At 38.9% G+C, this 13169-nt stretch overlaps 1 protein-coding gene across 1 annotated transcript in view; it reads right to left on the reverse strand.

Annotated features, from left to right (window-relative positions):
• ARMC1 (armadillo repeat containing 1) overlaps positions 1-12162 on the reverse strand; it is a 29944-nt gene extending 17782 nt beyond the window's left edge. Inside the window, exons 1-3 of the mRNA XM_068671982.1 lie at positions 12023-12162; positions 9994-10194; positions 5831-5922 (exon numbers count right to left, since the gene is read on the reverse strand). Coding sequence (XP_068528083.1) covers positions 5831-5922; positions 9994-10167 — 266 coding nt within the window. The 5' untranslated portion in view covers positions 10168-10194; positions 12023-12162. The remainder of the gene's footprint in view (positions 1-5830; positions 5923-9993; positions 10195-12022) is intronic.
• Between the last annotated feature and the right edge of the window lie 1007 nt (positions 12163-13169).

Below are 13169 nucleotides of genomic sequence, written 5' to 3' on the forward strand. Positions count from 1 at the left end.
TTAAAGACAACATATCGATGTTGCTTATATTCCCTGATATTTCATTGTGATTGCTTTTTTTTTGACAGACACTGCTTCAAAAATAACTCCAAAAAAAAGAAAATATTTCTGAAACTTAAGATGAACAATATATATAATAAAAATTTTCCTTGAAGAAAGTATGCACAGAAGAGTGGGATATTTAGCCATTTTGCTTAACAATGCTGAATAAAGCAGCCTGCAGACACCCTCCTGCTGGGACCATCTATTATTAACAAGCACATTGTTACAGCACTGAATAGACTGGAACCCCACAGCCCGAAGAGATGCCCCAAATGTCATTTAATAGAAGCACTCAACTTCTAGTAGACAAAATATAACAAAGTAGGTAAAGTAGACTTGGAAAGATAACAGGGAAGGTAACATGGCACAGAGTGCATTTCCAGGTCAGGAATTTAAGGTCCAGCTGGTATATTGTAAATCATTTCTGAACACAAAATTTTTGTAACATTATGCTCAAGGAATATTTCAGACATGATAACCATGTATCACAGAGAAAAACAACTTTCCAGCATCAGAAGTATGGTTTCCCATTACCCAATCCTCAGCCATTTCTCCATTTTGATGTTAAAACACACAACACATAACAAGGGTTACAAAATTACTGCTTCATGTACAGAAAAATATCCGTACAATCTGTAAAAAGCTATTTGTCTGATTTTCACACCAAAATCTAAGTATTCCAATCAATTGCCTAACTATATAAATGTAGTGTTTTGTTGTCAGAATTTTTTAGCTGCATTTTTACACAAAGTATTATCTTGTGGCCACTTCTAATATGGCAACATCCCCTCCATCATCACACATCCCTGTAAATATGTAATTTGCTTTCTTGCTAATTAATACGTGGCCTTTGCCCGGCCTTCCCCCAGCCATTCTTCCTTTCCCACAAAAGGAGACAAAGAAGTATGTCAGACAACAAAAATAGCAAAGCTACTGTGACACTACATCCCTACTGCTCTCATTTCAGCAAATGCTACCTGAAGTACTCTGTTGGGATTTTTCTTGTTTGTCAGACACCATAAATTTAAACTTTGCTGGTTTCAACGAATAATTAAATTTTCAAAAAGTCTAAGTAATTAAGACTACCAAAAATTAAAATTGAGTAAGAAGTCAGCAATTATAGACTGCATGTATTTTACCATATCTGCAAGGGACTCTAATTAAGCACATATTAATTGCCCTAATCTTCTTAGGCAAGTAATAAATTGGAAGAGCTGATTAATGCACTGGATTTAGTTCAGCTTGTTAAATCTGACACCCTGGCAAAGGAAGACTATCTTGAAAAGCTCTTTTAGCTAAGTAATTGGAATTTTACTCTCAGTAATTTGCCGTGCCATAATAAGACCTATTCAGTATATTGACTCCTCGTCTTTTTTTTTTTAGAATACATGTTAGTTATATTTAAACGGTACCATTATGCTCCTCATAAAGATTATGAAAAATTATGAACTTTGACCTTTACTGTCCATCAAAACTCACTTTCAGTCTGAACACAAATTGGTGTATTTCCTTGTAGGCTATAAACCCTAATTAATTTTAATTCTAGAAGCAGCTAATAACATTTTATAAAGTCCATACGGACACATTAAGTGCTCCATACAATTCATAAAGGCAGCAACTAAACCAGTTTTCAGTATAACCAGTTTTCATAACTGCTAACTACTAAAATACATTGAAGCACCATTCTCCAATGAACCTCAATCTTTCCTCTTCTTTTTATCTATTTACACAAACACTTATTCACTTACAGGTACTCAATCACCTGGCAAGGGAGTGATAAACATTTTTTGATAGCAACAAAACCCGATCAGTCATTAAAAAAAAAAAGATGTTTGAAATCCTCCAGGTAGGGATTTTAAAGGTCTGATTTCTCTCCAACATACTTATTAGTCAAGATTGAAACACTTGAAGAGATGCATCAAACTTCACCTAAAACTAAGCAGGTGTGGAAGAAATCTTCCCTGATCAGGCAGAAATCAGCAAGTATAGAAGAAAATTTTTATATTCAAATGTCTTGAACAGCTCCTTATACATCCTAGAAAATGCAGAAGTGTATAAAGCCTTTCATATGAAGTATCTCAGAGTCATACAAGTTGCAAACCAAGTTCAGTTTGAAAAAAACAATATATATCACTCCCTTCAAGTTTTTATTCTTTACTCCTCAGAGCTGACACTTCATATTTCTGCTCTAGAGTCTATAAGCTCCAGTCTCTAAATCTAAAATCTGTTACTCTTCTGTTCACAAAACCTAGTATGCATACATCTTGAAAAATCAGTCATTGTGAGCCTAAAACCTATCTTTTGTTCCTTAAGTGAAATGCAGTCAGCTGACCCTTCATTTTAAGTATCAAAATGATCTTTCCCGACTGAGCCATAATAGTTGCAGTAAACTAGTATCAAAAAGCTGATCAGAGGATGCTAGGGAACTGATAAGCCATGAAATGAGTCATGAAGGTGCCTCAAAGAATTACAGTTAAACTAGGATCTCTCATATAAATATTTCCTGTCTATTTTGTGTGATGCAGTACAGATAGTACTTATCATTGGATAAACAGGTGGCAGACAACTTCCACTTTCATTCTAAACTGACTTGCAACAAAAGGTTCTTGGCCTGATTGAGGCTGCCCTGTACTTTTACAACTAATTGTAATTAGTAAACCAGCATTTTTCTCGTTGGTGATATCAATCATTCAAAATTCTCAATCTGTTAGACTGCCTAAGTTCAGGCAGGTTTACACAGAGCCGTCAAGAAATTCCACTCCTGACCCCGAGGTCTCAATACCTTCAAGGCTTATAATAAAAAGTCACTCTCACATTGAGAGAAGCCCTCAAATTTCAGGATGAGGGTAACAGAAAACAGAAGAGAACTGGAATTCTAAACAAACTCATGGCTTCCTAAGCATAGTGTTTGTCAGTTCACTGCTGAACTGTATTACCTTAAGTCTAAAGTATGACAACTACACAGTTTGTACCTTGTCTCTTTGTGCATGCTGCTTGGGAAGATAAAATAACACCACTCCACCCATGGCAGAATACAGGCACAGTTCAGTATTGAACATGGAAAGCTACTGCCTATTATTTAGGTAAAAGAGAAATCAATCAAAGTGAATGGTGAGAGTTAAATGCCCTTGATAAAAGGGCAAAATTCACACCACAGGTTGCATTTAACTCGTCAAGAGCAAAGGGCCAGTGACTACAAGTTCTGGTCTGGAAGGTGCAGGGTTCCACCTCAATTGAAAGAACTGTTTAGTAACTGGAAAAGCATAATAAATTCATATTTCACTATTAGCTGTTTGTATTTTTATAACATGTCACAAAAAATTATCCGAAATACAAACTAAAGTGTGAAAATGAGAAGACTTCAGATGGAAGTGATGAGCTAGATATGCAGATTCTGGAAAGTCATTTTCTGGGAAGTACGTACAATGGAATGAACCAACTGAAGGCAGTAACACCAACACATTTATTACCACACTTAATGATTACTTTCAGTTCAAGTGATTACAATTTCTTCTGCGAAACTGAAATCACATCAGAAAACATTCTCCATTTTGTAGAGCAAGTGTGAAAGTAGAGACTTTGCATTCTCCCCTACAGACTTCATAACAGAGAAAACAACCCCAAACCATTGTTTTTCATGACACAAAGAATTTTCATCTATCTTCTCAGCACTTTTTTAAGCTATCTTTCTCCATATTTCTCCAGGCAATACAAAACTTAGTTTCAGCATTTTCTGTCAACATTACAGCCTAAAATCCTGACAAGCACATGACAAAGTCTTGTGTTTGAAGATGCTATGTATTTAAATTTTCATCATATCACACGTTCCAAATGTTACAAGCATACAAATCAAATGTATGTTCTTAATCTTGCCAAAGAGCTTTCTAGAGAAAGAAAGAACACCTACAAGATTCCCAGTTTTTAACTGACTTATCGCTCTTCTTCTGCAAGTTTCTGAACTTCACAGCCTTTTGGTCCTTAAAATTGAAACATGGAAAAAAAATGTTGTTTAAGGAATTTCCACAGAATTCTTTAAACACAAGTTTTAATTATGACTGTTGTTTTAGTAATATTTGTTAATTACAGAAACTGATAAATACCATTCCCCTTTCACCAACTTCTTGTGGATTACATAAAATGATAAGAAACCATACTCTAAATAGACTTCTGATCTATACTAAAAGGCAGTTTGGCTGAAACACTTCTAATGCTACCTAAATTTTTCAGTTCTTGCTTTTACTATAAAGTAGCAAAGAGAAGACTTCAGTACATTTTACCTTAATTGTACCTGTCCTTAAAAATGGTCAATGCTGTAAGATTTGATTCCATTTTTTTAATCTACACTATTAGGAAAGCAAATCATTTCAAAAAAGGTATAATTAATACACTACACTAAGAAATTAAGAACTGTTTGCTTCTGAATTTTAATCATTCTGTTCATCTTCCTACTTAAGACATTCGTTTTAAATCCTTGTGTTTTGGGTATCTGGTGGATAATAAGATAACATTTTAGTTAAATTTCATGCCAATACATAACATTGTTAATTTTAGTAGAACTAATGAAGGACTTAAAGGTAAAGAGTTTTAATCTATTTTCTGAATCACACAGGACTTATAAAGAGACCAGGAAATTTTCCCTTTCAATTTTTCAGGTTCAAACCTTTAGACTAGCTGGGTCAAATTTACAATGGGAGGGAAGGAAGACAATGAAACACACAGCACCAAAAAAATGATGGGGCTATGGGATGAAGGGACTAACAGATCCTAGCCTTGGGTTCTCTCCAAAAGAAACATCAAACTTATTCAAGTTATACACTAGAGATTCAACTAACATATTAAACATTTGAAAGCTTTCACCTGAACCTCTAACATACCAGTTCACTTCTGTTTCATCCTTTTTTGTTTTGCACATTCTTCTGAAACTTATCTCTGTGCAGGTTTTTCTCCTCCCTCTTCCCATCTGAAGTCTACTTAACTGAAGCCCCATCAAATAGCGTGTAAAATAATCACCTGTTTGATTACTTGACAGCAAATTTACTTTTTGGTATGACAGACTGATCTCTGAAGGAGTCGTTTTCACGTTTTGGTTTGGCTTTTCTTTTAGCTAATGATTCATCTTACCTCATCCTATTAACTGGTAAACGTGCATATATATCATCTCTAGCATGCATGTACCCATACATCTCTCAGTATTTTAAAGACTATGTTTAGCATTCTTAATAAAACCCAACAGTACCACATTTTAAGAGAGATAACTCAGTTGATATTTCGCAATTTCCACAAAGAAATTAGAGACCGCTACAAACCTCACTAACTTCTACATCACCACTAAGACATGTTTCCACAACACAGAACTACAGGTACAAACTTTGAAAAACACATCAAAACAGATAAATTGCATATACAATTTCCCTCCCAAAAGTGGGATTCAAAGAACAAACGTGACAGATGTCAACCATTTATATTAAATACACCAGGGGACATGGCACCCTTAAATAATCAAAGAGGTTACAAAAGAACCTAAAAGGAAGAGAAATCACTTATTTGTAACAAGAGCAAGAAAACTTGTTTGGCAGAGGACTTTCAAATGAGTATTTCCTGTATATTATGATCCAATTACTTTGCTGTACTGCAAGATGAAGACGAGTAATTGCTAGCAGTCACAATTTCAACAAGAAGGAACGCAATTTTAAAAATTCACTGTACAAAATCATGATTGAAATTTTACTTTGCAACAGAATGTTACATTTATACAGTCTTTGTATCCAACAACCCATCATAAACTTACTTTTGTATTACATTCTGTAAGCTGAGCATCATACCCAATTCACTTTTCATCTTTTCTCTGTTGGCACGGCACTCTGCCAAATAGCGGAGAGCCTAAAATAAAGAGGACAAATCAGCAATATTTCCAGTACATTATTGTTCATTTTTATCAGTTTGCACCCACAAAACATTCACAATGTCACCTCTAGTAAGAAGACACAGAATATTACCACCTCCTGTGAACATTAAGAGTTGCTTTATTCTCAAATACACAGAAAGCACAGACCATCTAATCTACAAGAAAAGGTTGAAAGACTGGGTTTTCTCATTCTAAGAGAATCTAAGGGACTATCTAACAGCTTCCTACAACTACTCATAGAGCCTTTACGAAGATGGCTAAGAGAAGCTTTCCTCTACAGCAGCATACAATGCAACAAGGGAAAGCAAACACAAATTGCCATTTGTGAAGTTTAGATCAGATCTTACAATAAGCACTATGAAGGTAGTTCAACACTGGAACGATGACCTAGTGGGACTACAGAATCAGGGACAAATCTAGAGCTGACCTGGGTGCTGGTGACAGTCCCGCTTCAACCAGGAAGCTGAAGGGAATGACTTCCAGAAGTCCCTTCCAACCAACACCTTTGTGTTCCGAGATCTAATGCAATTCTTTATACACAAAGCATAACTTCCATCAGTTTTATGGACTCACCCAGTACTAGAAAACCATCACCAGGAACAGAGCTCTACCATGTTGATAAGTTTCTAAAAACTAATTGCAATACTGGATACATTAATAGTGAAAAAGGGTTATAATGTTTAAAATACCTATAAAGTTATTCATCACTCCATGCACATACAAGAATAAGAACATAGAAGTAGCACCCAGCTGCTTAGGTTACTGTTACCTAAACTGGGAATTAACACTTATTTGTTGCCTGTGGATTTATTTATTTGTCAATAACTCTTTACATAACTTCACATCACTGACCCCAGACAATTCTATTTACTCCTAACATAATACTCTTCCAGTTGAAATTTCAAGTCCTTTTTATGAGACATCTCTCTATGCTCAGTGCTGACAGCCAAACCTTTCTTAGAAGGAACTTCCAGAGGTGTATTTTCATTGTGCTTCAATCTGCTTTACTCGAGTAGGTGCAAGAACTGCATACCCAGAATCTTGGGATTCACAAATGTAATGGGTTATAAAATTAGTTTTGTGATAGCAAGGTTAAGCAGCACTCTAGCGACTTAAATAAAGTCACATAATAGCTATGCTGCTCACTAGCTGGTTTAAAAATAACCTGCACCTTAATACCTTCAAAGAATTAATTACCCATCTTTCTCTCTAAATCATCTTTAGCACACAGTAGCTAAAATTCAAGACCATTCTATGGTCTTTTCAGAAAGCTTGCCTGCTGTCTGGCACGATACAAATTTTAATTGTGATTTCTCCGATTTCCTGATGAGGATCAGTATCTAGCTTATAAATGCTGTGCATTTTCTTAAATATTTTCCAACTATGTGCAAATAACTGAATGATGGTTTTTGACTACTAACTTCTACATTAAGGCAAGTATCTTTAACAGTGGGAAAAGTTTCTCATATTTTTAAGTTCATTTAGGCAATTTAGCAAGATGTAATGTTTTTATAAAGAAACTCCCCTTAACAGCTAATTAAGAGTTAAAACATAAGCAGTCTCTCTTCCACCTATTATTTACTTCTTTCATACACAAATGTAGTTTCCACTAAAACAGGACCAAAGACAAGTTTGTCAGAACAATTTCAGTGACCTGGCTTTTCAGCACAGGAACTGCTACCTGTTTTCCAACTCCATGGGAGATGCAAACGTTCTGCACCGTCAAAGTCAGATCATTTACACTTCTAAACTGCAGTCTACTGAAGCATGAGACTACTATCATGGACTTCAGCTCAGCCTCTGCTCAGCAAAAATACTCAACCATGTCAGCCTTCAGCTCCTAAATAATTTCAACCTAATCAACAGGCCTATCTCCATACTTGAATGCAAGCATACTGTTGTAAATCTTAAAACATCAAAGGTGTCTTTTATCATTACACCTGAAATGGTAATGCAGTTGCTTAACCTCAGAGTCTGGTCTTTGAAAATTTTAGTCCAAATTTTAGGAAGAAGTATTATCACCTGGGTCACTTCTGATTTTGATTTAAAACATTCAAAGCCTTTTAGGCATGTAAAACCTACCACGAAGAAAAAAAAATGCAATCCTGGAATTAAACTAGAGCAAAAAAAATATACCACTTCTTGACCAGATCAAAGAAAGGACTGGGCTGAAACTGGACCTGTGGAAGAAAGCACCCTCTCTGAAGGATCCTACAACATATCAAAAAGTTAAATATGGATTTATTATGACTCATATTGATTATTTATAATTTCCACTATGGGAATCACAGAATGAAACAATAAACAATTTAATATCAGTGCTGTACATCCTTTCATTGGGTACAAACTTAATGGAAAATCATTACATTTAATGATTCCCATTCAAATAGGAACACCTTTCTGAATGGATGGCTAGAAAAAAAAACAAAAGAATTGACACTTCAGAATGGAAAAATGTCAAAAAAGAAGACTAGAAATTTGTAGATAATAAAAGCTACAGAATCTACAGAAGAGGTTCAAGAACTCATGAGCAAGAGTAGCCTGGGTAGCAGGCGAAAACTTGTGTTCTTCATAAACCGCTCAATTTCTGACTGCAGCCAGGGCCCTGGAATATCAGGTGGTTTCCTCTAAACCCTGATTCTTAATTTACTCTACCTGTAGGTTGTCACTAGATGGAAAACCACAACTGTCTCCTATTCCTACACCAACTAGATGTCTGGACCACACAATTTCAGCAATATCCAGGGGTGTGGAATCACACTGCGAACTGGACTAGCCCTCACAGATCTGAGGATTACTTCTTTTTGTGTAGGGTTAATTCTAGCAACATGACCACAGAATCATTACCAAATCAGGCAGTGAGAACATGACCAAATGAAGGAAAAGAGACTGAGACACCCAACCAAGATCCTCTTTTAAGACCACAACCTAAGGAACCTACATTTTAACAAAAAAGAACAAAACATATTCCCAAGAACCATAACCTCAACTCAAAACTCTTCTAGTGAAGAGCATTTAGAGTCTGGCAAAAGCTATGGCAAGGCTAACCTGAAAACCCATCAGCAGGACACTTATCTCCTGGATTATGGGGCCTCCTTCCCTGAACCCTGAGGAGTATCAGAGACACCGGAGTCATTCCAAGAAGTTTATTAGTATCCATTGTGAAAGTAAAACAAATGAAAAATGAACAATTTTGGCATGGGTAAGTATTACTGGTATAAAAAATAATGTTTAATTTCATGTAAGAGCCAGAGCTCTTGATTTTTTTAGTTTTACCTTGTTTAAAATTCAATAATGATATAAATATGGAAAAAAGCATGACACGTATGAATAACTTAAAAATCTCCTTGTGAGAATTAGACTTTTAAGGAAACCTTGACTCTTATTTGTCCTGTTTCTAAGCATGAGATACACTTTTTAAAGTTAGAATTTGGATTTAGGATGAGAAATTAGGACTTGAGTATTTATGACTTACAAGACGAAATGGACAAAAAGTGCAACAAGCGGGATTTCTTTTTTTTTTTAAATCCTATGAGAATGGTGAAATGCTGCAACAGGGTGTGTGAGAGGTTACAGAATCTCTAACTGGACACAACTCTGGGCTGTGATCTAATTAGTCAAAGTCTGATCATGGGACCGGACTACGTAACCTCTGGAAGTCATCTCTAATCTAAATTACCCTGTAATTTATGACCCTTTTTTTATGTGAATGTCAAATCAGCGTTTGTATTTACCAAGCTCCACAGCTTCATCTTAAAAAAATAAAAATCTTAAGGGTGCTTACCTCCCTCCACAACAAAAGTGAAACTGCTGTATTAGAGGAAAAATGCAGAGCACATTAATCTCTTCCAACAACCATGGATTCCCCTGGAATAACGTTTCACTGCTAAACAATTTTTGAATTGCATGTTTCTCTTTAAAAAGTGTATAAAGAGCACTTAATATAAAGACAGATTCTATCTTTTACAGTTCTCACTCGTTTAAAGACATAGTAACAAAGTTGCAAAACATCTAAACAACATAAAATTTATCTCCAGAATACTTACCAGGAGAGCTGAGTGAACAACCGGAGGGTTGGGGTGGTCCAAAAACAGAATGAGACCTGGCAGACATCCTTGGTCCTGAACGATAGCCCGCCTGTTCAAGGGGTCAGCTGCTAGATCTCGGAGCTGGTTCACTACGGACAGCGCATCAGGCTCCTCACTCATGGTGGAATTCATTTTTCCTACACTACATGTACAAAATACCTGTTGAAGAAAATCTGTATTAGTAAGGGTTATCATCAGTTAAATCACCGGTGAGGCAAGAATACAAGTGCACCGGTTTATCATACGTGTAAGGGTACCAAAAAAGTAACAATTCATAAGGATGGGATCTAAATTTCCCATATAAAAAATATTAATAATATTTGGACTTGTTTCCTTTATATAATTTTAGACCAGTCGACCTTTACAGGAGTACATACCCATGTATATATTATATAAAAGTATATTAATATTTTTACAGTACTAACAAAGATTTCCCAGAAACCCACGGCTTTCTCACAACTGGGCAACCTACAAACACCCTTCTGTATAAACACATGTAAAACCAAAATCTTTATTTTCAGAGTGCCTTTAGCAATAATCTCATTTTACAGCAAAATAAACCAAAAAAAGCCTACAAAAGATTAACCCTGCATCTGGCAGCATGATCATTACTTTTTTAAAATCTGTATTTACCAAGTGATTAGCATACTCACTCAAAGGTAAAAAGGGCTTAGGGCATTTTTTGTAACTTCTCACTAGTTCACCTTCAATAAAAGGGGAACAACCAGGTCACGCCTTGCTCCAATCGAAGCCCAAGCCACATCAATTTCAAATGAGACACCTTAGCTTGACAGTCTCAGATTCCACAGCTGTTCTAATGAAGAGTAACTACTCAACAGGCAAAAAAGCACATGTTTACTCAGAAGAGAAGGTCTGCACCTTGGTGCAAAAGAACAGTTTTCTTCAAAGGGCTGCTCATGTGCTTCTGAAACTACTGAGCACAAACTGCAGTCCTGGCATTGCCATAAAAAAAAAAAACACTTGTGTGAGTTTGTAAGGCACAAAAGCATGAATAATGGCATATTGTTAGTTTGTGTTCTCCTTTCTTTTTCTTTATAAAAATAAAAACAAATTAAATTTGGATCTGGTCACACACTTTTCATGTAATTTCCCAAACAAATAATACAGTCGAAGCATTATTATTATATTTTTTTTTTTAAACTGAGAGCAGACCTTTCAGCAAGACAAATTAACCATACTCAAAAACAACCATAAAGATGCATTCTGGTAATGACAATTTCTGGCAGTTTAACACTGGGGGAAAAAAATGCTGCTGATTTCTGCATCACTGGCCCTGCTTGCACGGGAGTGCTAGTGTGAAAGATCAATGGTTAACCTCGAGGTGCTTTTTCTTGACTATCATAATGCCTGAAGAGATCACTTGGAAACTACAATTCCATCCAATAATACTTTATATTTTCAAAACAGGGAACCCTAAACGTTTAAAAAGTCTGTACCAAGTTCAGCACTGACTGCAACCCCAAGCTGAGAAGTGAACTTAGAGCCTAAAACTCCAGTCCATTGCGAGCCTGCTGCTAACAAAAGCCTCCGTCTTCCAGCTCTGTGCCCTGCGCACCGCCTCCTTCCCACCCCTCTCCTCTCGCTGATCACCGCCGTTTGCCTTTATCTTTCCCAACCCCATAAGAACACGCACAAAGCCCAGCTTCACCCTCCTCCCTATGACCATTAAAGCTCTTACATCTCCCCCACCCCCACCACACAATTTAAGCGCGCTGCGCACCCTGACATATTTTAAAAAACATATAATTAAGCCGCTTTTAAAGTTTTAGGGAACTACCGAGAGCCTGGAGGCCCCCAGTGGAGCCCCCCCCCCCCCCCCCCGGGCCCTCACGGGGCGCTGAGGGCGGCAGCGGGGGCGGCCTCCCCGTCCCGCCGGGCCCTGCCGCGGGCCCGTTCCCCCTCCCCAGGCTCTCGGTGCCCTCCCCCGGCCTCTCCCCGCCCCACACGGCCGCCCCCCGCCCCGTACCGCCGCAGGGGCTCAGCCCCGGGCCGCCATGGCCCGCGCAGGGCTCCGGGCGCCTCACACGGCCCCGCTCCGCTCCTCTCCGCCGCCCGCCCGCCGCGCACGCACCCCGCGCCGCCGCGCCAGCCCATTGGGCGCCCCGCCGGCCGCGCCCCTCAGCCACTCACGGAGCGTCTTGTTGGAGGGGGAGGGGCTATCGGGTGGCGGGGCGCCGCTAGGCACGCCGGGAGGTGTAGTCCGTAGAGGGACGCGGGCACATGGCGTCTCTATGGCGTGGGGACGGAGCGGGGCTCACAGATGAAGCGTGCCTTAATAGCGCTTTGGTGCTACTTAAAACCTGAGCTAAATGGAAATAGAGCACGTACCGGCGCTCAAAACAAATACAAAGCAGTCAGCCCCCAGCCCACCGGTCCCACTTACCTGAATTTACCACGAACAGGCTTTAATCTTATTTGCTCAACAGCTTTATTTATTAAACAAACAAAAAACTTGGTGTAAGGCTTTTCTCATTCTCACTCTCTACTGCTCCACTCTGCACAACTGAGCTCTCTGAGGTCTGAAGTGCCCGCACTAAAGCTTCCAAGCTTCATAACACTTCAGTGAAACTCTCAACACAGCAGTACCTTCCAGATCCAGCACCGGGGAAAGCATCGCTTTCTTTCTGAGGCAACCTACGCCTCGGCAAATCCCTGCCAGGAAGCTATTCCAGCATGCACCCCTGCAGCTCGCTGTGCACTACCACAAGAGCACTTAGCCTAGATGCAGCGATACTTTTTATCCTTTCTGGGACGTTTTAAGCAGACACAACCACTACTACCACCAGAGCCGCCAGCCTCTGGGCACCGTTAACAGGCAGGGCATGCCGGCAACGCCATGAGGCAGTGCCGAGGCACCAGGAAAACACCACAAAACCTCCAGCAAACAAACCAAGCGCTCGGTGCTTCCCCCACCAACACCTCCCACGCTTCCGAGGAGCTTGCTCGAGGCAGAGTGCACCGCGGGTCCCGTTCGCTCCGTTATAACCAGGCACAGCCGTCTCGGATCGATCCCGCAGCATAGCCCCACACTCACAGCCCCACCTCCCACCGCACAGGAAATGGCGGTGCCCCCGCGGCCGCTTTTATAGGCGCCGGCGGGGGTCACGTGACAG

The sequence above is a fragment of the Anas acuta genome, chromosome 2, assembly GCF_963932015.1.
Source record: "Anas acuta chromosome 2, bAnaAcu1.1, whole genome shotgun sequence".
NCBI classification, from domain to species: domain Eukaryota; kingdom Metazoa; phylum Chordata; class Aves; order Anseriformes; family Anatidae; genus Anas; species Anas acuta.